The sequence below is a fragment of the Mesoplodon bidens genome (assembly GCF_964165515.1).
Source record: "Mesoplodon bidens genome assembly, chromosome: 4".
Classification (NCBI taxonomy): domain Eukaryota; kingdom Metazoa; phylum Chordata; class Mammalia; order Artiodactyla; family Ziphiidae; genus Mesoplodon; species Mesoplodon bidens.
In genome coordinates, this window is record NC_138160.1 from 149,659,652 (window position 1) to 149,684,695 (window position 25,044).

Sequence of the window (25,044 nt, forward strand, 5' to 3'; positions counted from 1 at the left end):
CAGTCCAAGGTCAGGACTCAGCCTGGGATCAGGGCTCAGCTGGGGTTGGGGGTCAGCCTGGGTCGGGGATCAGAGTTGGGGTCAGCCTATGGTCACAGGTTCGGCCAAGGTCAGGGTTCAGCCTGGGATCAAGGCTCAGTCCCGGGTCCAGGCTCAGAACATGCCATGTGTCTCTCTGTGGTGGTCCCTCGTGAGGCCGGGACTGGGGCTCGGGTGCTCATCCCCTCCCCCCTTCCCCCAGCTGCCTGCACAGCCCCTCCTCTCACACCACCCCCCTTCAGATCCGTTTCTGCTTGGTCACCTCCAGTGACCAGATGCTGCTACTTCCCAGGGCGCCCCTCCCTCTGAGCTTCCCTGTAACTGTCCTGCGCCAGAGCTGAGCAATGAACTCAGGGTTCAGCCACAGTCCCTGGGCTGTCCTCAGCCCCTGTGTCCTGCCCACCCGCCACTCATGGAGGACACCAGAGCCCCTCAGACACCTGTGTCTCCCCGCTCAGACCCTGGCCAGGGCCGTGCCTCCCCCCTCAGGCCTCACAAACATCACTCCACCCATCATCCCCGACTTGGTGACCACACACCTCCGTCCTCACCCTTCTCTGGTTGAGTCAGGGTGAGCCGGGTCAGGGTGGCTGTGCGGTGGTGGTGGGGTGAGCTCCCCACTTCTGTGAGCCCCTCCCCCTCCAGACGTGAGGTGCTGCCCTGGGTGGGGGTCCCCAGCAGCTCTGCTCCTAGCAAAGCCAGCTCAGGGGCAGGAGAGGCAACGGAAAACCTGGGGAGAGAGGGTCCCGCCACGGAGGCCCCGGGTGAATGTGTGGGTGCGTGGGATTCACCTCCCGGCTGTGTGCTCTTCCGTGGGACCCGGGACGGACACAGCCTCTCCAGGCCTCAGTTTCCCCTTCTGTGGACTGCGTGGTCCTGGCCCTGTCGTGAGGCTAAAACGGGGTGCATCTGCGGTATCGATGAGGAAGCTGGTGGTGCTCCTGTGTGTGCGGCCGCTTGACGCACACTTATTAAGCACCTACTGTGTGCCAGGTGGGCTTGGAGCAGTTGGGGAGCCGGTGACGGAACAGCGGGTCCTGCAGGGAGTAGGTCATGGGGGCGGGGAAGTCGTCCAGCCCGGGTGTCACAGGGGAACAGGTTTCCCCCGCTCTGGGACGGGGCGGGGACCCCACCCGTAATGAGGGACCGCGGGCTCGCAGCAGGCAGCAGCCGCAGCGCCCTCCGGGAGTCTGGGTGGGAAGCGACCGTTGGGATGCCCCTCCCCGTCCCGGCCTCACCCTCACCCTGGGGGTACCTTGAACATAACAGGAAATTTCAAATAACAGGAAACCAAGACCGGGCAAGGCGAGCAGCTCCACCCTGCCTGGGGCGAACCACCCCGGGCCTCAGTCTGCCCCCGGGGACAGCGATGAACGCCACGGGGGCCCCAACCGAGGCCCCCGAGTCCTGCCAGCTGCTGGCGGCCATCGGGCACAGCCGGCTCATCGTCCTGCACTACAACCACTCTGGCCGGCTGGCGGGGCGGGGCGGCCCCGAGGAGGTCGGCCTGGGGGTGCTGCGCGGGCTCTTCGTGGCCGTAAGCTGCCTGGTGGTGCTGGAGAACCTGCTGGTGCTGGTGGCCATCGCCAGCCGCATGCGCTCCCGCCGCTGGGTCTATTACTGCCTGGTGAATATCACGCTCAGCGACCTGCTCACGGGCGCCGCGTACCTGGCCAACGTGCTGCTGTCGGGGGCGCGCACCTTCCGCCTGGCGCCGGCCCAGTGGTTCCTGCGAGAGGGCCTGCTCTTCATGGCGCTGGCCGCCTCCACCTTCAGCTTGCTCTTCACGGCGGGCGAGCGCTTCGCCACCATGGTGCGGCCGGTGGCTGAGAACGGGGCCACCAAGAGGGGCCGCGTGTGCAGCTTCATTGGACTCTGCTGGCTGCTGGCAGCCCTGCTGGGCCTGCTGCCTCTGCTGGGATGGAACTGCGTCTGCGCCTTCCAGCGCTGCTCCAGCCTGCTCCCGCTCTACTCCAAGGGCTACATCCTCTTCTGCGTGGTGGTCTTCGCCTGCATCCTGGCCACCATCACGGTGCTCTACGGGGCCATCTTCCGAGTGGTGCGCTCCAACGGGCAGAAGGCCCCGTGCACCCCGGCCCGCCGCAAGGCTCAGCGGCTGCTCAAGACGGTGCTCATGATCCTGGTGGCCTTCGTGGTGTGCTGGGGCCCGCTCTTCGGCCTGCTGCTGGCCGACATCTTTGGCTCCAACGTCTGGGCTCAGGAGTACCTGCGGGGCATGGACTGGATCCTGGCGCTGGCTGTGCTCAACTCCGCGGTCAACCCGGTCATCTACTCCTTCCGCAGCCGGGAGGTGTGCCGGGCCGTGCTGGGCTTTCTCTGCTGTGCTTGTCTCCGGTTGGGACTGCGAGGGCCTGGGGACTGCCTGGCCCGGGCCGCCGAGGCCCAGTCCGTGGCTTCCACCACCGACAGCTCGCTGAGGCCGAGGGACAGCTTTCGGGGCTCCCGCTCGCACAGCTTCCGGATGCGGGAGCCCCTGTCCAGTATCTCCAGCGTGCGGAGCGTCTGAGCCCACGGTTGGAGCAGTGGTCCAGCCGCCGGGTGCACGCCCGGGCGCGCAGGGATGCAGCAGCAGGCAGGCTGGATGGAGAGGGAGGAAGAGGGCAGCCGGGGGCGTGCGTCCCATGGCCCTGCGATCCTCCCCGAAGCCTCCTGAGGCTGCTGACGCCGAGTGGATTTCCTACGGGCTCCGTGGGGCAGGAAGCAACGGGAGGAACAGAGAGCGCGCTGGAATGGGGATGAATGGGTTTGCTGTGTACGCCGCCCCCTCCTGTGAGATTCTGAGGAAATCCCAGCCCCACAGTGGGCCTCAGTGGGGCTCCCAGGCTGCCAGGGCTAGGCTGGGTAGGGGGATGTCTATGCCCTGGCAACGCGAGAGTTCAATGATAGGATAAGATGCTGCAGCCCCTTATTCACATGTGGCATCAGGGTGATGGGGTGAGGGCTGTGGGTCTGCTGGAGCTGTGCCTGCAGCACAGGGAGGGCCATGACACCGCCCCTTCCTGTTCACTTCCCCTTTCCCTGCCCTATCTCTCATCTTGGGTCCTGGGCGGCCTCCTTCCCCCACCTCTGGCCTCTGCATCTCTTGGGACTCAGTCTGGAGACCAGCAGAGGGGGAGCCGACTGGCTCTCCTGACCTCGGGGAAATCTCACCCACTTCTCCCTTTAGCATTAACTGCCTCTTCCTTCCCTGTCTGTAAAATGGGCCTATAGCAGACGGAACCCACCGCAGGAGGCGGTCGGTACTCGCTCAGTGTTTTTGCCATGGCGCGTGGCATCAGTGTGTTGACAAAACATTCAGCGACGGTGGAAATGTTCTACATCTGCTGCCGTATGGGACCCTCATGTGGCTACTGAGCCCTCGATAAGTGGCCTGTGCGACTCAAGACTGAACTTGGAATTCCTTTGCATTTAAACAGTCCACAGGACTTGCAGCAATGGTATGGGACAGCGCCGCAGGGGTACACCCTCCGGATGTAGCCACCTTTGGCTGGTAGAAAGTGCTCTCTCTCTCCATCTTCCTAGCCAAGACAGTGTCCGCAGGTCTTTCTGCCTCCGTCTTGCCAAGTTCTTGGGTCAGCATCCTGTCTGCTACTCTGGATGGGATAGCTCCGTTCTGAGCCTCCGTTTCTCTCCTGCAGGATGGGGGATGCGGCGATGGGAAACTGTTTACTGCGCTGTTTCAATAAAGCAGCCATTAGCCACACGTGGGTATGTAAAATTAATTAAAATGAATTTTTAAAATTCAGTTTCTTGGTGCATTTCTCGGAGCTGCCGTATCAAAGTATCACAGACTGAGGGGCTTAAACAACAGGAATGCATTCTTTCATGACTTCCCTGGTGGTCCAGTGGTTAAGACTCCGCGCTTCCACTGCAGGGGGCACAAGTTCGATCCCTGATCGGGGAACTAAGATCCTGCATGCTGAGCGGTGCGGTCAAAAAAAAGAAAAGAGAAAAGAAATTTATCCTCTCATGGTTCTGGAGACTGGAAGTCTGAGATCAAGGTGCCAACAGCTTTGGTTCGTTCTGAGCCCTCTCTCCTAGATTCTGGGGGTTTGCTGGCAATCTTTGGCATCCCTTGGTTTGTAGACTCCATTTTCACATGGGTTCTCCCTGTGTGCACATCTGTGTGCAATTTTTCCCTTTTTATAAGGACACCAGTCCTATTGGATTAGGGCCACCCTATTCCAGAGGGACTCAGCTTAACTAATTACTCCTATAACCATCCTATTTCCTAATAAGGTCCTATTCTGAGGTCCTGGGGGTTAGGATTTCAAGACGTGAATTTTGGAGACACAATTCAGCCCATAACACTTGGTCACACTAGCCACATTTCAAGTGCTTGATGGGGCATGGGACTTGTGGCTACTGTTTTGGACAGTGTAGACACAGAGCATGTCCATCATCACAGAAAGTTCTGTTGGACAGGACTGGAAAACGTTCCAAGCATGTATAAGCTGGGATACTTCTTACATTTTCCTGATTCCTGGTCCACGTATGTTTATTTGGGACAGTGGCAGGCAGGGTGAGGTCTCGGTGGAATTCGGTGTGAGTGGAGCCTGGGCCTCCTTGAAGCTCTCAGCCTGCATCCTGGGCCTATGTGAGCTGGCCCTGTGGCCCCCTCTGCCCTGTGGGGTGTCACACTTTGCTTTGACTGAGCTGCACTATTTGCTGCTCCCTCCCATCTGGGGTCTTTGCACCTGCCTTTGTTGTCCCCAGTAGAGTGGCCTGCCTGGCACATGCCCTGCCCATCCTTCAGGTCTCAGCTTTAGCATCACCTCCTCCAGGAAGTCTCCCTGATTTCTCCTCCTCAGCCCTCTTCCGGGCTCCCACACCTGCGTGTGCAACTCCATCACAGATCCGATCGCGCCTGGTTACACATCCACCTTTTCCCCTGGACTTGGAGCTCCATGAGAGTGGAGGTAGTGACAGTGTTTGGGCCACAGCTATGTCCCCGGCACCCAGCACAGGACCCAGCAGATAGTAGGTGCTCCATGACCTAGAGTGTTGGGAGAACTAGTCCTAGCATCATGCCTTCCACTGAGCCTGGGAAACTTCTTCCTCTCCTTACTCTCCACCCCCACCTTCCTCCCTGACTACAATGAAACTGTCCCCATGAATCCTGACTTCTGCTCTTAGGTGGCTCAGGTGTCTGTAACCCATTACCGTTCCCCAGCTCTGCCGCTCACCATGGGCTTCAGTTTCCTCATCTGTAAAATGAGGATATTGATATCCCCTGCCCTCCTGGGATGTTGATAAGGCAAGGAATAAAGGCCCTCAAAATTATGCGTCTGATTTTGTAATAGGGAAGAACAAATCTGACTCTTTTTTTTTGCGGTACGTGGGCCTCTCACTGTTGTGGCCTCTCCTGTTGTGGAGCACAGGCTCCGGATGCGCAGGCTCAGTGGCCATGGCTCACGGGCTCAGCTGCTCCGCAGCATGTGGGATCCGCCCGGACCGGGGCACAAACCCGTGTCCGCTGCATCGGCAGGCGGACTCTCAACCACTGTGCCACCAGGGAAGCCCCTGACTCCTTTTTAGACCTGTTCCTTTTACTTTAACCTTTGTGCCCTGTTGCCTGTGCTTAGTCATGGTGGCTTTGTACCTTTTGTACAAGAATGTTGCCTATAGCCTGAAATATACAGGTGAGCCTATTCTCAAGGCTCTGACATTTAAGAGTCCATTCACATAGAGGTAAAATGTTTCAGAATAGGGAATAACATTTGTTTCGTTGGAGGTTTACAGGAACATCCTGACCTGACCTGCACAGCTGCAAGAACAAAGGATTCCAGCACCAAGAAGTTTGCAACAACTAACCAGGTCCTTCTCTCACTTGCCTTTAAAAGTGCTTTGCTGAAACCCTTTGGGGAGTTGGGGTTTATGGGGCATGAGACACTGGTCTCCTTGCATGGCCCTGCAATAAACCTTTCTCTGCTCCAAACTCCAACTTTTGGTTTGTTTGTCCTCACTGTGCATTGGGCACACGAACTTGCGTTTGGCAACATTTTAAAATGCCTTATGTATCACTCAACGTTATCCTAGTCACCTTTGTACTAACTCATTTAATCCTTGGAAAACCTCCAGGAGGCAGGTACCATCATAACTCCATTTTATAGATGGAGAAACTAAGACCCAGAGAGGTTAGGTAGCTTACGCAAGGTCACACAACTGGGAAGAGGCAGAGCTGGGATTCAAACCCAGACAGGTGACTCCCCCCCACCCCCACCCCCGATCTTAGTTCCCTGACCAGGGATCAAACCCACGCCCTCTGCAGTGGAAGAGTGGAGTATTAACCCCTGGACCGCCAGGGAAGTCCCCACAGGTGACTTCTGGATCCCTGTCTGTTACTGCCTCTTTGATGAATGAATGAATAAATGAATGAATGAAAGAATGAATACCAGTTCCTTCTCTCCTTGGAAAACTCAGAATGAATGTTCCATTTCATTCTTTGGGCTGCCCCAAGGTTTCATCTCCACAAAGCAGGATTAGTTGAACCTCCCCATTTTACAGACAGAAAAACCAAGGCTCAGGAGAGGAGGTGGAATGGGCAGCCCTAAGGTCCAAGCCTCATTATCTGAGCCAAGTTCAGGCCCCTTTCTTGCTTTGTCTCTAGATGAGTGTGCGTGTCTTGCCTTTCATAGCCTGGCCTGGAAGAGTGGGGGTAGATGGAGAAGCAGGTAATAAACATTTGCTGATGAGGACCACGTGGGCCAGAATTTCTCAGTCTTTTCCCTGCCCTGCCAAGCCACTCCTGACTCTTCATGCCTAGGACCTGCCTGGGGATGGCCAGAAGCAAGGGACACAGCTGGAAGGGAGGGGCTGGTGTGTTGGGGTTTTCATGACTCATTCATTCATTCACTCAACAACTGTGTGTCATTGTCTATTCTGGGCAATGGGGTTGCACCTATAAACAACCTGGTACCTGCCCGTGGAAGGGTCACAATTTGCTGGGGGTGACAAACATCAAACTAAGAAATGTCCAACATCATTTCAGTAAGGAACTAGCCATGCAGAAAGTGGGAGGGGGCCCGCGAGTGTTTTTCAGGAACAGTGGATGCAGCAGCTCTGAGGCTGCACGAGCTTGGTGCGTTCTCATAATACCAACACTTATTGAGCACTTAATGTATGCCTCATCCTTTCCAAGTGCATTCACGTGGATTATCTTGTTGAATCCTCACACACCCCTGGGGAGCCGGGGAAGAGTGTTTGATTATTTATCATCGTATTTGGCAGCTGAGGAAATGGAGGCTCAGAGAGGTGAAGTGACTTGCCCAAGGTCACACAGCTGGGAAGTGGAGGAGCTGGGACTTGAACCCATGCTGTTAATCAACACAGTTGCCACCTTTCACTTGGGACAAAAGGGAGGCCCACTCCCCTAGGCAACGGTATCAGAACCTGTGGGCCAGGGCCATGTGCTCTTCACCCTCTGGCCTCAGTCTTCCCATCTGTACAAGGGGGTGTAAGTTACTGATGCCCCTTAAGGCCCCTGGCCCAGAGACAATTGGGTTCTCAGGGGGGCCAGATTAGAAAATACAAATTTAAGACACCCAGTAAAATTTGAATTTCTGATGAACGAATAATTTTTTTTTACTGAATGTGTCCCCAATATAAATACGCCTAAGTATAAATATATCACCAACCCCGGCACAACGCCAAGCTGCAGACTACAAGTCCCATAATCCATTGCGACATCCCTTTAGGAACCTTCTGTCATGATTTCTTGATTCTTCTTTCATTCTTTTATCCAAAAATTATATAAACCACCCACTGTGTGCCAGGCCTTGTGTTAAGTTCTGAGGAATACATCAGTGCACAAAGCAGGCACAAGTCTGCCCTCATGGTGTTAACATCTATATTTCTTGGGAGTTTTAAGTGATTTTTTCCGAACTTCTGCCAGGAAGACTTCAGCTCCCATAACCCCTTGTGCTTGTTCAATGAGACTACAATTCCCAGGGGACCTAGCGCATCAGGCCGGCCCCTCTCTTCCTTATTCCCAACTTTCCTCCGGGTCGCAAGGTCACGTCCTCCACAACCCCCTTCCCCCTTCCACCTTCTACCACAGCAAAGACAGGGCCTCAGTAAGTTCCGCCGATAATAGGTTTTTTTTTAAGTCTCCGTATTTTCTGACTTGGGGTTTATGTGAAACCTTAGTCAAAAGGTCCACCACAGATTCCTCTCTTGGGAAGTAACAGAATGGGCCTACAACTCCCAGCAGGCAGCGCGGCGGGCGGGCGGCCCTCGGCGGTGCCCGCAGGACCCCGGAGCGGGTGCGGGCTGCCCGGCGCGGCGCCCGCAGGACCCCGGCACCTACCCATGCCTAGGTGAGTTCGCGTGAGCCGCCGCCGCCGCCGTCCCGTCCCCGCCGCCGCCTCGCGCGGCCCCGCCGCCGGCCAGGATGCTGGAGGAAGCAGGAGAGGTGCTGGAGAACATGCTAAAGGCGTCGTGCCTGCCGCTCGGCTTCATCGTCTTCCTGCCCGCCGTGCTGCTGCTCGTGGCGCCTCCGCTGCCCGCCGCCGACGCGGCGCACGAGTTCACCGTGTACCGCATGCAGCAGTACGACCTGCAGGGACAACCCTACGGTGCGTGGATCCGGGCCCCTGGCCTCCCCCCGGGGCCGGGCTTTCCCCATGGGCTCCTGACCTCCCCCAGCTTTGCCTCCCCGCACCTGACCTTCCGCTCAGCCTCTCCCGTCCTCGGGGCTCCGGCCTATGCCGGCCAGGATGCCCCCTCCCTCGGTTCGGTCTCTGCTCCCCGGGCCCCAGGACCTGCCTCTCCCACCTGTCCAGCCGGAGTCCAGCCCGCAGACCTCACTTGGGCCGCCAGACACTTACCCAGATCCCAGGCAAGTCCGAGCCTGGATACCTGGACCGACGCTAGGTCCCCCGCTCTCTGCCCCAGGGACCCGCCGCGCTGGCTGTCACAGCACCCCGGCCCCGTCCCCGACAAGGGCTACATGCTCCAGAACGCAGAGCTCCCTCCCACCTTCAGGCCAAGCTGCCCCTGCTCCTTTTCTCCTGGGTCCTCTCTCTCTGATTCCCAGCTGGAACAGAGCCTCAACCTTGGGTCTGCTTCACTTGGAGTGGAGCCTCTCAGCGCGGTTCTGCCAGGCCGAGCTGGTCACCCTTACACAGCTCCTGGCACCCCGGTGTGTTTTGTCCAGTGTCTACATTCTGACCCCCTTCAGGGCTCAAGAAGCTCTGATCGCCGACCCCACCCTGGCCCCGTGTCAAGGCCCATCTCTCCCCAGGCTCTGCTCCCTGGTCCCAACTCATGAGCCAGGTTCCTCAGAATTCCTTAGCTAGTTCTTCAGTCCCCTGCCTTTGGGCTCCTGAAATCTCTTGGACCCTATTTCTTGCTCCCCCCTTAGGTGCATACCCACCCCTCGGCTTCCTGCAACACCACCGGCCCACCCTGGCTCCTTCTCTCCAGGATTTCAGGCCCCCACGGCTGGATCCTGCCCAGCTCCTGTTGCCCGGCCCTGCTCCCTCATCTGTCAAAGTTCTGACCCCAGTGCCCAAGTCATTCTGAATTTCCCTCTCTTTCCCCAGCCTTGCTGTATTTGGTGTTCCAGAACCTTCTGGCCTCTGGTTTCTCTTCCAGCCTGGTGCCTTAAGCCCCCACAAGTCAAGGCCCGCCCTCCCCAGTCCCTCTGGTCGCCTCATCTCTGAGCTCTGGTTCTCTTGGACTAGCCTCTCTTGTTGGAACATCAGGCCTAGCCTGAGCCCCCTGGATCCCCTGCCACTGCCAGGCCCCTGGGGAGCCCCAGTGTCGGGAGATTTCCCTCAGATCCCTCATCACCCCAGGGTTATGTTGTTTCTGTTTAGTGCAGTGGTTGTCAACCCAGGGGTCGCTGAGTGATGACTTTGGGTTGTCATGACTGGGGGTGCTCCTGGCATCGAGGGGGTAGGGCCAGGGGTGCTGCTCCACACCCCACAGTGCCTGGGACGGCCTCTCCCAGAGAATGATCTGGGCCAGATTGTCAGCAGTGCTGAGGGGGAGAATTTGGGGTTACAGTGACGTCTCTAGACCCCAGGCTCTCGACCGGTGGGGAGGAAGGCCAGGAGCCCCTAACGAGTGGGCAGTTTGTATGCGTTGTTGACATCCCCCTGGGGAGAGGGTTTCAGCCGGTGCTGTCATAGGTGGTCTTTTGAGATGTGGCTCATGCAATGGAAGAAGGGGATCTTTAGCATCTTTTGGTGGTTAATTGTAACAAGCTTGAAGAGCCACGTATGACTAGCAGCTGCCGTCCTGGTCTAGAGGATCCTGCAGTCCAGCAGCAGGCCTGGATCCTAGAACTCTCCAGGTCAACCCGCCAGTCCTTCCCGCACTCAGTCACTCCGCTGTCCCCTCTCACACTCTACTCGGAGCCTTGCCGGGAGCTCTCCCAGCCCACCCAGCTCCACTCCGGGACCCTTGGGCGGCTGTAATCCAGCAGCCTGAATGCCCCGGATTCCCCCACCGCCTGCTCAGCGCTGGCCTGCTTGCAGGTGTGGCCCCCTCTCCCCGCTCCAGACAGCTGCCGCAGACCCACTCCCTGACTGCATCATTCTCCTCGCAGGTCCTTGGGAACCTTCTCTCCTTTCTCTCTGCCCTCCTTCCTTCCTCCCCTCCTTTACCTGAGTTCTTATCCCTGTTGCTGGATTCCTTCTCATTCTTTTTTTCTGACCCGGTGTCTCCCCCCACCCCACATGCCCGCCTTTCCGGCCCCCATCTTTGTTGCTGATGGTGAGAAACCCGGATGCCGAGTGGGCTCGGGGGTGAGCGGAGGGGCCTGGCAGGGCGCCTACCCGTCTCAGCTCGCACGTCTACACCTCCACCCAGATCACACCAGGCAGCGTCCCCCATTGGCAGGGATGTGAGGTCCCCACCGCTGCCTGGGGAGATATTGGCGGGATAGTCCAGGAAGGCCTAGTGGTGCAGAGGGAGTTCCGCCTCCTCCCCGGTCGCGGAGCCTCTGAGGGCTGGTCTGCTGGGTCACTGCTGATTGCAGCGTCCCCAGCATCACGCACGCCCTCGGCTCCTGCCTCCTGGTGTAACCCTTGCTCTGGGCCTCCTTTCCCAACTTCCTGTTCGCTCCTGTTGAGAAACAGGCGGGCAGGGTGCCGGGAAGGGGAGGCGTGTGCTCTTTGAGCTGGGGTGTGACCCCCCCCCCGCCCCCCAATGGACTCCGGCCTTTCTGGGCTGGGCCGCTCACGCCCATCCCACTTGGTCCCCTCAGAAACAGCCCTGGGAGGTGGGGATGTGGGCACCCACACCAGGCATGGGGACGGGCTCTCTGCCCCTTGCTGGTCGGTGGCTTTGCGCTGAAAAGGACCAGTGCAACCCGCAAGGAGAGAGGACTGGCCCTGGGCCCTCGGTAGAGAAGTCTGTGACCTCTGTCCAGGTCTGGTCCCATTGTGGGAACCAGCGACTTCCGTCCAGGTGTCCAGCGCCCGCCCAGATGCAGGGGTGACTGAGGCTGCGCTGGCTTCAGCCTCATGCTAGCAAAGATGGTCTCTGGGGGCACTTGAGGGGCTGGTGTCCACCTGGTTCTGCTCTCACCCCCTCCTTCCCATCTCTGGAAAGCGGGTCTCTGTAGGCTCCTCAGGCCGTCCTCTGTGTCCCCACCCCGAAGTGACAGGTGACATCCGAGCCGCCCCTGGGAGGCTGCGGGCTCCTGGGAGGCTGCGGGCTCCTGGGAGGCTGCGGCTGGGACACGTGGGACACAGGGGAGGGGCTGTCCGGCAATCCCAGAGCTTCAGGGGCCCCTGAAGGTCTTTGCCGCCCTCCCCGGCCAGGCCCTCCCGGGCTCCCACGTTGCCCTAAAGCAGAGGAAAGGTCCCGGGGGTGGGGGTGGGGAGAGGCACACAGCCCCCAGCCTGGGGCGCAGGCCCAGCTTCACTCCTTGGTCACAGACCCTGCCCCTGAGACAGCCCTGCCCTTTCCCACCTGGGGCGCTGTCCCTTCTGTGTTCTGCTGGGCCCCTCCCCCGGACCAGCCGTCAGGATGAGCTGTAGGAAGCAACCCTTCTGATGGCATATTCTTGGGAAGCAGAGGTGGGGACCTCGCTCCTGGCCCTGAGCCTGAGTCCGTCTGGGCCTGGTGCATCCCTGAGGACACAGGTGTAGCCTTGCCCGCCAGCCTTGACCTCCAGGCAGCACATTCTGGCTCCCTGGGGGAAGCAGACCTGTTTCTCTGCATTGTTATTTTGACACTCACTGTGTGGGTCTCCAACTGGAGGCCCTAAGGGCCGTTTCTGGCCCCCATGTGCAGTAGGGTTTGTTTGCTTGCTTTGTGCATCCTAGGTCAGCCTGGGACCTGTGAGACATTTGGACTCGCTGTTGCCTTTGTCACCTGGTGATCTGACCTAAGGATCTGGATTTCTGGCAGCATCCCGCTGAGTGCTGTTGGCCCTGGCAGCTGGGGGCCTGTCTGAGCCCCCTTTCCTCTCAGTCCAGGGATGGCCCCGAGGGCCCGCTGCTGCCTGCCGTGCACCCGTGTGTGCTGGCGCCCCCTCCTCGTCCCGCTGAAATGTCCTCGCAGCTTCTCGCCGCCTTTCTCCAGTAGAGCTCTCAGGACAGCAGTGCTCTGTGTCTGAGGGGACCTGCTGGCCTTAGAAAAGCGCTCTGTGCAATCCTGGCTGTAGCCTACTTCTGCTCAGGCGGGGAGGGGTCAGCTGCCTGGAAAAGCTTGTGAGCGGGGAGGGGTCCAAGGCGGAGGCAGCCTCTCCCTCCCTCCCTGATTCTCTGGCCCTTTCTTGAGCTCCCAGAGGAGAGAAACACGGGTGGTCCTGCCCCCAGGGCACACCAGGCCACCTCTGGCATCATCTGTGGTTACCCTGACTAGGGGGCTCCTGGCATCGAGGGGGCGGGGCCCGGGAGGCTGCTCCACACCCCCACAGCGCCCAGGACGGCCCAGGGGGAACAATGCAGCCCTGACTGGAAGAAGATGGACAAACCCTGGTGTTTCCCTTTCCTGAGGGACTTCGGGGAGACCGGGTGTTGGTTCATTCCATGTCCTGAGCCTGCTGGGCTGGGAGTCGCCAGGCGATGCTGGGTTTTCACTGTGGTGAACGAGGTCCCTACCCCTGGAATCCCCAAGCCAGTAAGGGGAGTAGATAGCAAGGGCCCCGGGGACATGGACAAGGCCGTGTTAGAGCTGTGAGGGGAGGGCGCCCTGGTCTGAGGAGGGCGGGACGGGGGCCACTGATCAGGTCAGCCAGGGCAGGGTTTGGGTTTTCCTCAGGTCATTGGGAACTGTGGCGGGGGCGGCAGTCCTGTAGCCTGGGGGCTCCCTCTGCTGGGGACTAGACCCTGGGGTGGGTGCTGGGCTCTGTGCTGGGGGTCTCCTGACACCCTGGGCAGGGCGTGAGGCACCCGTGGGGCCCTGCGTCCCGGGAGCCACGGGGAACCCAGGGGAGGAGGGCTGGGGGAGCAGGACCAACTGGGTTCCAATCCCGGGGCTCCTGCCTTCTGGGTGGGTGGCCTGGGGGGTTGCTGGTTGCCTCTGTGGGCTGGGGTGAGGGCACCCGCCCCTGAGCTGCCGCAGGGACATGGGGCAGGGGGCACAGCACCCAGCCTGGCAGGCAGCCCGCACATCCTCGCGGGTGGCTGGGTGGGCAGGGACCACGTCACTTTCTGAGGTATGACTGGCCGTGGTGCAGTGGCGGGGGGAGGGTGCCAGAGCAGGGACAGTGGGTCCAGCCCTGCTTTAGGAATGTAGGGGTATGGGGGTTGGTAAAAGGAGAAGGGTCTTAGTTTTCGTTGAGTTCTCCGAAGGCCCCGCGAGCCCGGGGTTGGGGTGGGCGCGGCTCCAGTGGGTGGGCGGCCAGCTGACGGACCCCTCCCTGCAGGCACGCGGAACGCGGTGCTTAACACGGAGGCGCGCACCATCGACGCGGATGTGCTGAGCCGGCGCTGCGTGCTCATGCGGCTGCTGGACTTCTCGTACGAGCGCTACCAGCGTGCCCTACGCCAGTCGGCTGGTGCCGTGGTCATCATCCTGCCGCGGGCCATGGCCGCGGTTCCGCAGGACGTCATCCGGGTGAGGCCCTCCCCGCCCCACCGGCTCCGGCTCCATCCGGTCCAGTCCCCGGTGCCCGACCTCCAGGGGCAGCCCCGGGCCCCCCTGCCCGAAGCCGCCTGAACATTTGTCTCTCCCGCAGCAATTCATGGAGATCGAGCCCGAGATGCTGGCCATGGAGACCATCGTGCCCGTGTACTTCGCTGTGGAGGACGACGCCCTGCTGTCCATCTACAAGCAGACGCAGGCTGCGTCCGCCTCCCAGGGCTCTGCCTCTGCCGCCGAAGGTGGGCTCGGGGCGGGGGCCGTGCGGAGAGGGGCCCCGCTGTGCAGTTTCCAGGACCCCCTCTCCCGGGCTGGGGGATGTTGTGGTGAGCTTGGCAGCCGGGAGCTCTGCCATTTGACTGGTCCGGGTGCCATGGGGGAGAGTGAGCTAGCAAAAGTGGTCAAAGAATTGAGCCAAAAGGATCCAATCGCTGGTGTAGGAAAAGGAAGCTGGTGAGAGTGGGCAAGGCAGGCAGGTTTGTCCACACAGTGGACTAGCCCAGCTCCTTGGGGAAACAGTTTGTGGGTATGTGTTTAAGCTGTAAAGGAAGGGTCATTCCTCCTGGCCAGATTATTAGCTGCGTGGATGCTAGACTGGGGGGTGGCAGGCTGTGGCTCTCGGCCGCTTGTTTGTGTAAATAAAGTTTTATTGGCACACAGCCAGTGGTACACATGGCTTATGGGCTTTCACACTACAGTAGCAGAGCTCAGTGGCTGTGACAGACTGGCCCACAGAGCTGAAAATTTCGACTCTCTAGCACTTTACAGAGAAAATTTGCCAAACCCTCGTCTGGATTAAAGTCTGGACAGTGGCCGTCTGCATTGTGGCAGCACATGAGTGAGGTTTTGGAAAGATCTTAATTTCTAGTTAGAGCGGAAGGGAGGAGGAGGAGTCAGCTGCCTGGTGGAATATTTTGCAGTCGTTAAGAAATGACATCGGGTGTGAGAAAGTGCTTATTTTACGTTGGTCTGTGGAAAAAACAGAAAGATCATAGATCAGGGCCACAACACTTTCTTAGGCGTAGCTTGTTTGTTTTGGAATAACGCTAGGGTTTGGAAGAAGTTGCGGACATACTACGGTTCCTGAGAGGCACTCTCCCAGCTCCCCCAGTGATGACACCTCCCATGGCCATCACGATTGTGGTTTGTGTCGTTGTCGTTGTTGTTTTTCGGCCGCACCGCGCGGCTTGCAGGATCTTACTTCCCCGACCGGGGGTTGAACCCGGGCCCTCGGCAGTGAAAGTGCGGAGTCCTAACCACTGGACCGCCAGGGAATTCCCACGGTTGTGTTTTTAAATGTGTAAAGAACGGAAGGGCTTGAGACAGGGTGAGCTCACGGGCATTTTAGGGCAGCCGCTGCCCCCAGGTGAAAAAGTGGCAGGCGGGGCTTCCCTGGTAGCGCAGTGGTTGAGACTCCGCCTGCCGATGCAGGGGACGCGGGTTCATGCCCCGGTCCCGGAAGATCCCACATGCCGTGGAGCTGCTAGGCCTGTGAGCCATGGCCGCTGAGCCTGCAAGTCCAGAGCCTGTGCTCTGCAATAGAAGAGGCCACAACAGTGAGAGGCCTGCATACCGCAAAAAAAAAAAAAAAAAAAAAAAGTGGCAGGCGCAGTGGACCACTGGCTTACATGGAGCGAGGTGGGCACCACCTCACCTCGGCTCAGGACAGAATGGAACTTTCCTTTTTATGAAACTTGGAGTTCTCATGCCATCTTTGCTTTCGGGGCTGGGCTGGAGGATCCTGAGCCATCTGATGGGAAACTCCTGTTTTGGGGTCCCTGCTGAAGTGATCCTTGGGAAGCTGGGTCAGAGGTCGTGCACACGCCTTCGTGATTTCGGAACAGTCCCTGATGGTCCTGCAGAGTGAGGGCGCGCACGCACTCCTCACCGGCCTCAGTGGTGTCCGGGTGACTGTTTCACCGGCTCTTATACTGGACACCCAGGTTCTTTCCCGTGTCCAGTTACCACGTTGTGTTCTAGTGTGTGTGGTCAGTTCTGCTTTTGCTCAGACTGAACCCCTGGAGTCTGGGGTGCTGGGGTGGTGAACGTGCCGGCTCTGGGCAGGGCAGCCCCGGGCCGCGGCAGGGCAGCCCCCGGCTCAGGCCGATCCTCCCCGCCCCTGTCCTCAGTGCTGCTGCACACCGCCACCGCCAACGGCTTCCAGATGGTCACCAGCGGGGTCCAGAGCAAGGCCGTGAGCGACTGGCTCATCACCAGCGTGGAGGTGGGTGCCCGGCGCGCCTCACCGCCCGTCCCCACTAGAGGGAGGCTCTGACTGGGAAATCGGGTCAGATGGCCGCCTGCCCGCACTATGGAGAGATGGGCCTCCAGCCACACACCCTGCCTCGCCTCCTCCCCCCACCCCTGCCCCACTGAGAGCCCCCTCCCCGAGTGGCCGGCCCTTCCCCTAACAGTAACATCGCGGGAGCTCAGCTGAGCTGGCCGAGAGCAGAGCTCTGGGCAGCAATTAAAGCCTAATCTCCCACCGGGAGGGTGGGTGTATGCAGGCATCCAGGCCAGAGCAAGGTCCAAGTCCTCCCCCTCGCATTGTCCCCACCAGAGTCAGCTCCACGGGCCGCCCGTGGGGTTGTCTCGCTGCACCCTCCCACCCCACCCCCCAAAAAGCCTCTGGCAGTTTTGTTCCCCTCTACCCACGAGGAGGCCGCAGCTGAGGCCTTGCAGAGCTGCCCTCTCCAGAGAGTAAGGGGCGTGGGGCCTCAGCATATGCTGCCCCCAGCTCGGCTCCGTGGGCCCTGCTCCCGACAGGATGACTTTCCCGACCGTTCCCTGCTGGACTTGACCGGGGGCCGGTTTACGCAGGAGGACCTCGGCCAGGGCGCCGGACCCCGACCCCCCGAGCTCTTCCTACGCTGTCAGGACGTTGCCGTGCCTGCTGTCAGCGGGGCTCGGCCTTTGAAGGGTGGGCCTGGTTTCCCGGTGGCCAGGTCCGGCCACCCCCCGTGTCCACAGTGTAGCCGGCAAAGCCGAGAACACTGCCGCTGGGTGGGGGGGCGGCCACGGCCTCGGGCCGGCTGGCCCTTCATGCCTGTGTCTCTGCAGGGGCGGCTGACCGGGCTGGGCGGAGAGGACCTGCCCACCATCGTCATCGTGGCCCACTACGATGCCTTCGGGGTGGCCCCGGTACGTCCGTGCCCTCAGGGCCCCGTGAACACCCTGCGGGACAGGTGTCACCGTGAAGCTTCACTCCCCCAAACAAGACGTGACAGCAGAGGGAGGGGCGGTCCCCGGGGACAGGCCGGGGTTCTCACTGGGCACCTCGGCCCGGCACGGCCGAGACCCCAGGCCCAGGAGGAGAGCGGGTGCCCGTGCGGACCCCGTGTCTGCACAGACAGTGTCGGGACAGGGGGCCCCCGAAGTCTGGTTCCCGGCGCCCCAGAGGGCTGGCCTGGCCAGCGTCCCTCCAGGCTGCAGGCCCCCCCGGGCTGTACCCTCAGAGCCCCCAGCACTTTGGGGTGGGAGGTTCCTGCTGGAGAACCCACAGCTGGCTGAACCGGACAGTGTGGGTGCCGGGAGGGCCTGCGGCCGGGCGTGCGCCCCTGATCACGCCTTGCGGGCCGCCCCACCTGGGAGGCCAAGGCTGTCCTTGAGGACGCTGGGGCCCAGAGGCCGGCCCTGGACAGTCGGCTCACAGCCACGTTCTCACCCTTTTCATCATCCACCCCCACGGAGCCTTTTTAGACACCTGTGTCCTCGTTTTCCCTTTCCTGTGAAATTTTCTTAAATTTTTGAGATGTGATTCCCATAACATAAAATCCATCCTTTGAAAGCACGCGATTCAGAGGTTTTTAGTGAATGCACAGAATTGTGTAGACATCACCGCTCTCTGCTTACAGAGCGTTCCATCCCCCCAAAAGAAGCCCCGTCCCTATGAAGTCACCCCACCCCTCCCCCAGCCCCTGACAGCCAGGAACCCACTCTCCGTGTCTGTGGATCGGCCTGTCCTGGACGTTTCCCCTCAGTGGGGTCACACCCTCTGTGTCCTTCTGTGTCTGGCTTCCCTCACTGAGCACCCGTCGGCCCCTCCTTGTGAACTAGAATGTCATCGCACGCCGTGTGTCAGTTGGTGCGCTGTGACTGTGGGAGGGTCCCAAGCCATGCAAACAGCTCAGCTTTTTTCTCTCCAAGAACCAGTCGTTCCCCGTGGGGAATGTCGCCTTAGAGCGCAGGACCCAGACGCAGGGTGGGGTGTGTTCACAGCGCGGGGGAGCCGAAGGCCAGGGGTCCAGCTGGAGGGAGCTCCCAGGGCAGATGCCCAGGCTGGACGGAGGCTGCGCACGGGGCTTCCCACGCGCGTGGAGGCCGGGCGGTGCCCAGGGGCCATCAGTCTCGGGTTTGGGCCGTGCAGGGCGGGTGAGCCCAGCTGCGCTGGAGATGTGGACCAGGGGCGAGATGCGGAGCGGGGTTGGGGGGGTGTGAGGCACCATGTGTGGATGTGGGGTGACCTCGGCCTCCTCTCTGCACACCCGCAGTGGCTGTCGCACGGCGCAGACTCCAACGGTAGTGGCATCTCCGTGCTGCTGGAGCTCACCCGTCTCTTCTCCAGGCTCTATACCTACAAGCGCACCCACGCCGCGTAAGTGATGGGGGCCAGGGCGGTTCTGACCCTGGAATCACAGTGTCAGGTCGTGGGGCCCAGCTCCTCCTGGGTGCACCCCCGGGAATCTCCCCCAGGAGGTCGGGCTGCCCTCGCTCCTGGAAGAGCCGGGGACGCTCCAACGGCAAGAAGCAGAAATACCTGCGAGCCGGTCGCTCAGGCTGGCGTCTCCCCGTCGCAGCCCCGGGCACGGCTGGTCACCGGTGTGGGCGCTCGTCCCCACACCACGCTGCCCTGGGGCGGCAGGGGCCCAGGGACGAGCGAGTCTCCCTGAGCTGCCGGGCCCGGCCCCACACACGCAGGCGCCCTGAGCGGCAGGGGTACTCACGTCCTGGGCGGGGAGGGGAGGTTGAGATCAGGGTGTCAGCAGGACCACGCCTCCTCCTGAAACCCCAGGGGAGGGTCCTTCCTGCCGCTGCCGGGTTCCAGCAGTGATGGATTCCTCGGTCCCAATGTCAGGTGGCCTTCTCTTCCTCCGGGTGTCTCCCCTCTCCTATAAGGACCGCCGTGGCCACGGCGGGATGGATGGGGCTGGGGGTGTGGCGTGGGGATATGGTCCTTCACAACACCTCTGGCTTCAGTCCTTCTCGAGGGACAGGGTGCTGAATCACCTGTCACTTTTTATTTCCCGGTTGGTCCACCCAGTCTCTCCTGGTTTGGAGAGTTCAGAGAGGCCCCTGAAGCCATGAGAGGGGCAACAGAGCTGTGCTTCTCACCTGGAGACCCCGGGGGGGACACTGGGCCATGTCTGGGGACATTGTGACCATCATGACTCGGGGACTCCTGGCATCCATTGGGCGGGGGCCAGGGATGCTGCTGCATACCCCGCAGCACCCAGGACGCCCCGATGTCAGCAGTGCCAGGATAGGGAGGGCCAACCCTGCAGGCTGGTTGGATTTCGTACTTGGGGGTGGGGGCCACTTCCTCCTTGTCGGGGACCTGGACTCCCACGTGTCAACGCTGGCACCCCACTGCTTCCCACCAGGTACAACCTCCTGTTCTTTGCGTCTGGAGGAGGAAAGTTCAACTACCAGGGCACCAAGCGCTGGTTAGAAGACAACCTGGACCACACAGGTGAGCGGCCCCAGCGGCCAGGGTGGGGTCTGGGCCCCCGGTACTCCCCGCCACCTCCACCCACCAGCCCTCACTGCACTCAGATTCCAGCCTGCTCCAGGACAACGTGGCCTTCGTCCTCTGCCTGGACACCCTGGGCCGGGGGGACAGCCTGCACCTGCACGTGTCCAAGCCGCCCAGGGAGGGGACACTACAGCACTCCTTTCTGCGGGAGCTCGAGACGGTAGGCGCCCCGCCGGAGGCCAGGCTGGGACATGGGAGCTTTGCGCACCCTGGGGCCTCGGGTGAGCCTCAGGTGGGTTTTCCGGGGGGTGGGGGACAGGTGGGCTTCTCCCTGGGTTTCAGAAGCAGGAGGTTCGGGGAGGGACTTGGGACCCGCCACAGAGACAGGTGGGGCTGGGGCGCGGCCCGCGGGCGCCGGGCAGAGCCTGACAGTGCCCCTTGCAGGTAGCCGCCCACCAGTTCCCCGAGGTGCGGTTCTCCATGGTGCACAAGAAGATCAACCTGGCAGAGGACATCCTGGCCTGGGAGCATGAGCGCTTCGCCATCCGCCGGCTGCCTGCCTTCACCCTGTCCCATCTAGAGAGCCACCGTGACGGCCAGCGCAGCAGCATCATGGACGTGCGGTGAGCACCACCGTCGGAGCAGGCATGGGCTGGGGCATCAGCTTGTCCTGGGGCATCTGGCAGGCTTCCTGGAGGAGGTGGCGCTAGAACTGGGGCACGAGCCAGGAGAAGGGTGTGGCTCGGAGGGAAGACTTGGGGCAGGGGAGGTGGGGCACCTCCTGGGGCAGCCCCCCACCCCACGCCCACGCCCACTCAGGTCAGGATGTGTTGCCTCTGAGGCTCCTCTTCTACGGTCCTGTGTTGCTGGCAGCCCTTGGTGTCCCTGCGCTTGTGGCTGTGCCACCGTCCCCACCTCCGTGGTCACGTGGCCTCTCTCTTGTGCCTGTGTCCGAATTCCCCTCCTTATAGGCACACCAGCCGTGGGACTTCAGGCCCCCCACTCCAGTGTGATCACATCTTAGCTAATAACGTCTGCGGAGACCCTACTTCCAAATCGGGTCCCTTTCCCAGGTTCCGGGTGGGCGTGAATTTGGGGGACACTGTTGCCCCCACTACAGGGCGTTACAGCAACTCCACCCTCAGCAGCCCGTGGAAGCGGGCGTCCTGACCTCCCCCAAGGTCCAGAGGAGGAGATAGGCACGGAGCCGCCAGTCACTGAGGCAGACACGCGTCCACAGGGCGCAGGCTCAGCCCGGGCGCCCAGGGTGCAGGGCAGCCCCGTCGGGGGTGGGCCCGGCCCAGAAAGGAGCCCGCAGTGCGGCGGGCGCCCGTCTGCTGGGAGGGCCGTCACGCTGCTTGTCTTTACCGTTATCAGGTATATGCGTGCTCTTGGCTTTCGGCGATTATGAATGACGCCAATTCCTGATACGTGTGTTTTTAAACCTTGCCCTCCAAGGTCCCGGGTTGACTCCAAAACCCTGACCCGAAACACGAGGCTGATCGCCGAGGCCCTGACCCGTGTCATCTACAACCTGACGGAGAAGGTGAGCCCCTGCCCGCAAGCCCCCCGCCCACCCGGCCGCTGGCAGGTCTGGACTCAGCCCCATGCTCTCCTCTCTCCGCAGGGGACGCCCCCGGACATGCCAGTCTTCACAGAGCAGATGGTAACGGGCGGGTGGATGGTAACGGGCGGGTGGACGGGCGGGCAGGAAGGGGGGGCTGGTGGGGTGGGGCAGGGTCCCGTGACCACGGCCGCTTCCCCGCAGCAGGTCCAGCGGGAACAGCTGGACTCGGTGATGGACTGGCTGACCGCCCAACCGCGGGCCGCCCAGCTGGTAGGCAAGGACGGCACGTTCCTCAGCACGTTGCAGCACCACCTCAGCCACTACCTGAAGGAGGTCAGGCCGCACCACGTCAAGGCCGACAAGCGGTGAGGCCGGGCGCCGCCCCTCCAGCCAGCGGGTGGGCTCTCCTAGGGCCTTCCTCCCCCCAGGGCCAGATGGAGCAGACAGAAACACTGGATGAAAAATAAACACGATAAGTGACAAGTGCAGGTGCCCCGTTCAATGAGTTCCAGGTGAACCACAATTGTCTCAGTGTAGGTATAGCCCACGCAGTGTCTGGGACATACTTACACTGAAAGCCCATTTCTTCTGTATCTGTAGTCCTCGTAGAACTGAAGCCCTGTGTTTTATGTGGCAGCCCTATAGTCCCAGCTACCCTTCGTGGACCTTTTGTGTTCTGTGCCTCGGGTGACTCATACCCCAGGTCCCCTTCTGCCCTCGGGATGCTCTTCCCCACTCAGGCCTCCTGAGTTTTGTCTTCTTTCTGTCCAGTGCTCCCATGCTCCCTGGTTGGGCTGAGCAAGGACCGAGGAGGGATGTCTGGGGGATCCACAGGCAGGAGACAGCCCCCAGAAAGCTTGGTGCCCCTCGCTGGCTCTCCACCTTCCTCCCAACTCTTGTCGCTCCAGGGAGAGCAAGCTCTTGAATAGAAGAAGAAACTGAGGCTCAGAGTGGACCCACAGCTGTGGAGCTGGGGGCCTCCAATTCCTAGGCTGTGGTCGTTCTCCCTCTATAGAAAGGCTTCCCAGACCAGATAATTTCCACAGTTACCACACTTAGTTTTAGAGAGTACACCCCAGAAAGCAACAGGAAAGACATTAGTTGAGAATAAAGCACGGTCCTTCCCCAGGAGGGACAGTGGCAGCCTTGTGCAGGCACACACCGGGGGTGCCCCCTTCCCCCGCCACGTTCCTAGGCTGGTGGGACCTCCAGTGGCCCTGCTGTCAGGGTGAGCCTGCTGAGAAAGCGCTCTCTCACCAGGGACCCTGAGTTTGTCTTCTACGACCAGCTGAAGCAGGTGATGAACGCCTACAGGTGAGCACCCTGGGTCACCATCCAGGGGACTGGGTCCTCGGGACAGCTGGGGAGCAGCCCCCTGATCCACCCCGCCGCCCCCTCCCCTCCCCAGGGTCAAGCCGGCCATTTTCGACCTGCTTCTGGCCGTCTGCATTGGTGCCTACCTCGGGATGGCCTACACGGCGGTCCAGGTGAGCAGGGGACTGGGGAATGCGAGGCCTCTCAGGAGACCCCTTGGGCGACCCGAGGGCCTTCCTGTTGGTGGGGTTGCCCGACCTCACTGGAGCCCTCCCGCTGCCCCCAGCACTTCGACCTCCTGTACAAAACAGTTCAGAGACTGCTGAAGGCCAAGACGCAGTGACGCGGCTGCTCGGCGCCGGCAGGAGGGCAGGGCCTTGCCCCTCGGCGGCTGTAACCCTGAATTACAGAGCTTTTCTGTGTTGCTCTTGAGGATTTGGGGGCTTCTTTCTCTTGTTTATCCTTTGAGCTCCCTCGGAGGAGCACTGGTGGAGGTCTGGTCTGGGGCCTGGCCACGGACTCGGGGACAGACGTGTGGATGAACCCCTGCCCTGGAGTTGGCCCCGTGGCCCTTGGGGCGCGTAAGCCACGCCAGGAAAGACGAACCGTGCCCAGCTCAGCCTCAGCCTCACCCCCGCCCGTGATGCTGACCGTGGACCTGGTGGTCGCAGGCCAACAGAGTCAGGGCCAGGCCACCCCCGTGCTGGCTCTGCATCTGACCTCGAGGCTGTCCCCACCCCCTCCGTCGACCCGGGTACTCCCTTCCCTCCCGTCTGGAGAGGGTGGTGCCGCCTCTGGGTCTCCGGGTTCTGGCCGCTCCCTCACAGCCTTGTACCCTCACCCAGCCGGCCCTGGGACGCGACTCCCCTGAGCCCCCTTGGGCGGCTTGCGCCTTGAACACCTGGCAGCCTCCCCAGGGGCCCTTACGCTGCTCACCCTGCTTCGCGCTGCCCCTGCCCCGGACTCCTGGGGCTCCGCACTCAGCCTGTCCCCCTGCGGAGCCCCGGGGGTGGGGGCGGCCCCTCTGCCCCTTTCACTGGGCCTTGGTTTCCTCACATGCGAGGAGGAGGATGCTTTCGGGGGGAGTGGGCACACCCCCACCCCAGGAGGAGACGTGACCATGGGAGCAGCTCTTCCTGGGGCCCTGAGGGGGCGGGTCCGGGCCTGAGCCCCACAAACCAGGTGCCTGTTGGGGCCTGAGCCGCTTGGAAGGGGAGGAGCGGGCAGGGCTGGGACTGACCTCAGGGAGACCCAGGTGTTCAGATTCATTAGCAATACAGTCAGTTAAGTGTTGAGTGCTGGGGGGCCAGTGTCCAGGAGAGGGGAATCCAGGGGCCTCCTGGCCACCAGGGAGGGCTCGCCTGCCTTCCAGTTCTGAGGGGCCTGGAGGGGCTGGGGACTGGCTTGCTCCCAAAGCCGCCCGACGCTCACTGGAGGGAACGGTCTCCTGGGGGCTCCTGGCTCGGCTGACCGTCCTGTCAGGCCTGGGAGGGGCAGGCGTGGAGGCTGCCCGTCCTCTGTCTCATCCCACCCTCTCCCTGCCCGGTGGCCCGTCTCCCCCAAAGACTGTTTACTGAGTGCCCGGCCACCTCTGGGGCAGGAATGGGCCCGGCCCCGCCCGGCCCATCCTATCCTTCCCCATGTGTGAGTGTGTGAGCCGTGGACGAGCTGTGGTTGCCGCGTGAGCGTCCTTCCTCCCCAGGGCACATGGTCAGGATCGCTGACCAGTTGGAGCTCAGGATGCTTGTGGGACGCGGCCGGACGATCAGAAATAAAGCCATAATGAATGACAGCCTTGTGTGTCCTGTCCTATCAGGGGCTGGGGCCTCAGGGTTCAGTCCTGCCCACCTGAAAGTGGTTTGCGTTTCCCCTGGGGGTGCGGGGGTCTGGTGCCCGTATAGAGAGCAGGGTCAGCATCCCTCCTGCCCCCAGCTGAGACCACCACCACTCCCCACTGCAAAATGGGGGTAAAAACCAGCTCAGAGCTGATGGGACAGTGGGGCATATTCCTTTCCTGCGGTAGCTGTACCACAAACTCAGTGTCTCAAAACAGCAGGGATTTGTCATGTCCCAGCTCTGGATGCTGTGAGGGCGAGGATCCCAGGTCTGTCCCGGCTTCTGGTCTCTATGTCGCGTGGCCGTCTTTTCCTGTCTTCTCTCATAAGGATGCGTCTTTGGGTTTAGGGCCCATCCTACTCCAGCAGGACTGCATGCCAACTAATCACATCAGCAAAGGCCCCATTTCTTCATAAGACCATAAGTCTGAAGTTCTGCGTGGACGTGAAATTTGGATGGACACCATTCAACCTGATGCAGGGGTGCAATGGCTGTGTGAAGGCCACGCCCATTAGTCAGGCGCCGCCCCCCA

General features: G+C 61.1%; 2 protein-coding genes across 5 annotated transcripts; both read left to right on the plus strand.

The window, feature by feature from the left end:
- Nucleotides 1–1,393: 1,393 nt before the first annotated feature.
- On the plus strand, nucleotides 1,394–2,566 carry S1PR4 (sphingosine-1-phosphate receptor 4; the record flags this gene model as incomplete). Its single annotated transcript, XM_081233160.1, has 1 exon — nucleotides 1,394–2,566. Exon 1 carries the CDS (start codon nucleotides 1,409–1,411, stop codon nucleotides 2,564–2,566), a length of 1,158 nt encoding a protein of 385 aa, XP_081089286.1. The 5' UTR covers nucleotides 1,394–1,408.
- A 5,784-nt stretch (nucleotides 2,567–8,350) lies between these two features.
- Nucleotides 8,351–24,468, plus strand: NCLN (nicalin). Of its 4 annotated transcripts, none has more exons than XM_081233344.1 (16): nucleotides 8,351–8,636; nucleotides 13,889–14,079; nucleotides 14,201–14,345; nucleotides 15,154–15,246; nucleotides 16,233–16,327; nucleotides 17,164–17,244; nucleotides 18,594–18,697; nucleotides 19,704–19,792; nucleotides 19,876–20,015; nucleotides 20,240–20,418; nucleotides 21,254–21,341; nucleotides 21,423–21,461; nucleotides 21,567–21,727; nucleotides 22,623–22,676; nucleotides 22,771–22,849; nucleotides 22,963–24,468. In XM_081233344.1, exons 1-16 carry the CDS (start codon nucleotides 8,453–8,455, stop codon nucleotides 23,017–23,019), a joined length of 1,779 nt encoding a protein of 592 aa, XP_081089470.1. In that variant the 5' UTR covers nucleotides 8,351–8,452; the 3' UTR covers nucleotides 23,020–24,468. The 4 variants fall into 4 exon arrangements, with proteins under 4 accessions (XP_081089470.1, XP_081089469.1, XP_081089471.1 ...); XM_081233343.1 differs by having other exon boundaries at nucleotides 8,352–8,636; nucleotides 21,564–21,727; XM_081233345.1 differs by lacking the exon at nucleotides 15,154–15,246 and having other exon boundaries at nucleotides 8,353–8,636; nucleotides 21,564–21,727.
- Nucleotides 24,469–25,044: the final 576 nt, after the last annotated feature.

What these genes read in the sequence shown, in the direction of transcription:
- NCLN (XM_081233343.1), top strand. Translation starts at nt 8,453, where the DNA reads ATGCTGGAGGAAGCAGGAGAGGTGCTGGAGAACATGCTAAAGGCGTCG. An exon ending in TTCCGCAGGACGTCATCCGG is followed by an intron (nt 14,080 to 14,200) that starts GTGAGGCCCTCC and finishes TCTCTCCCGCAG; the next exon opens with CAATTCATGGAGATCGAGCC. An exon ending in CTCTGCCTCTGCCGCCGAAG is followed by an intron (nt 14,346 to 15,153) that starts GTGGGCTCGGGG and finishes GAATAACGCTAG; the next exon opens with GGTTTGGAAGAAGTTGCGGA.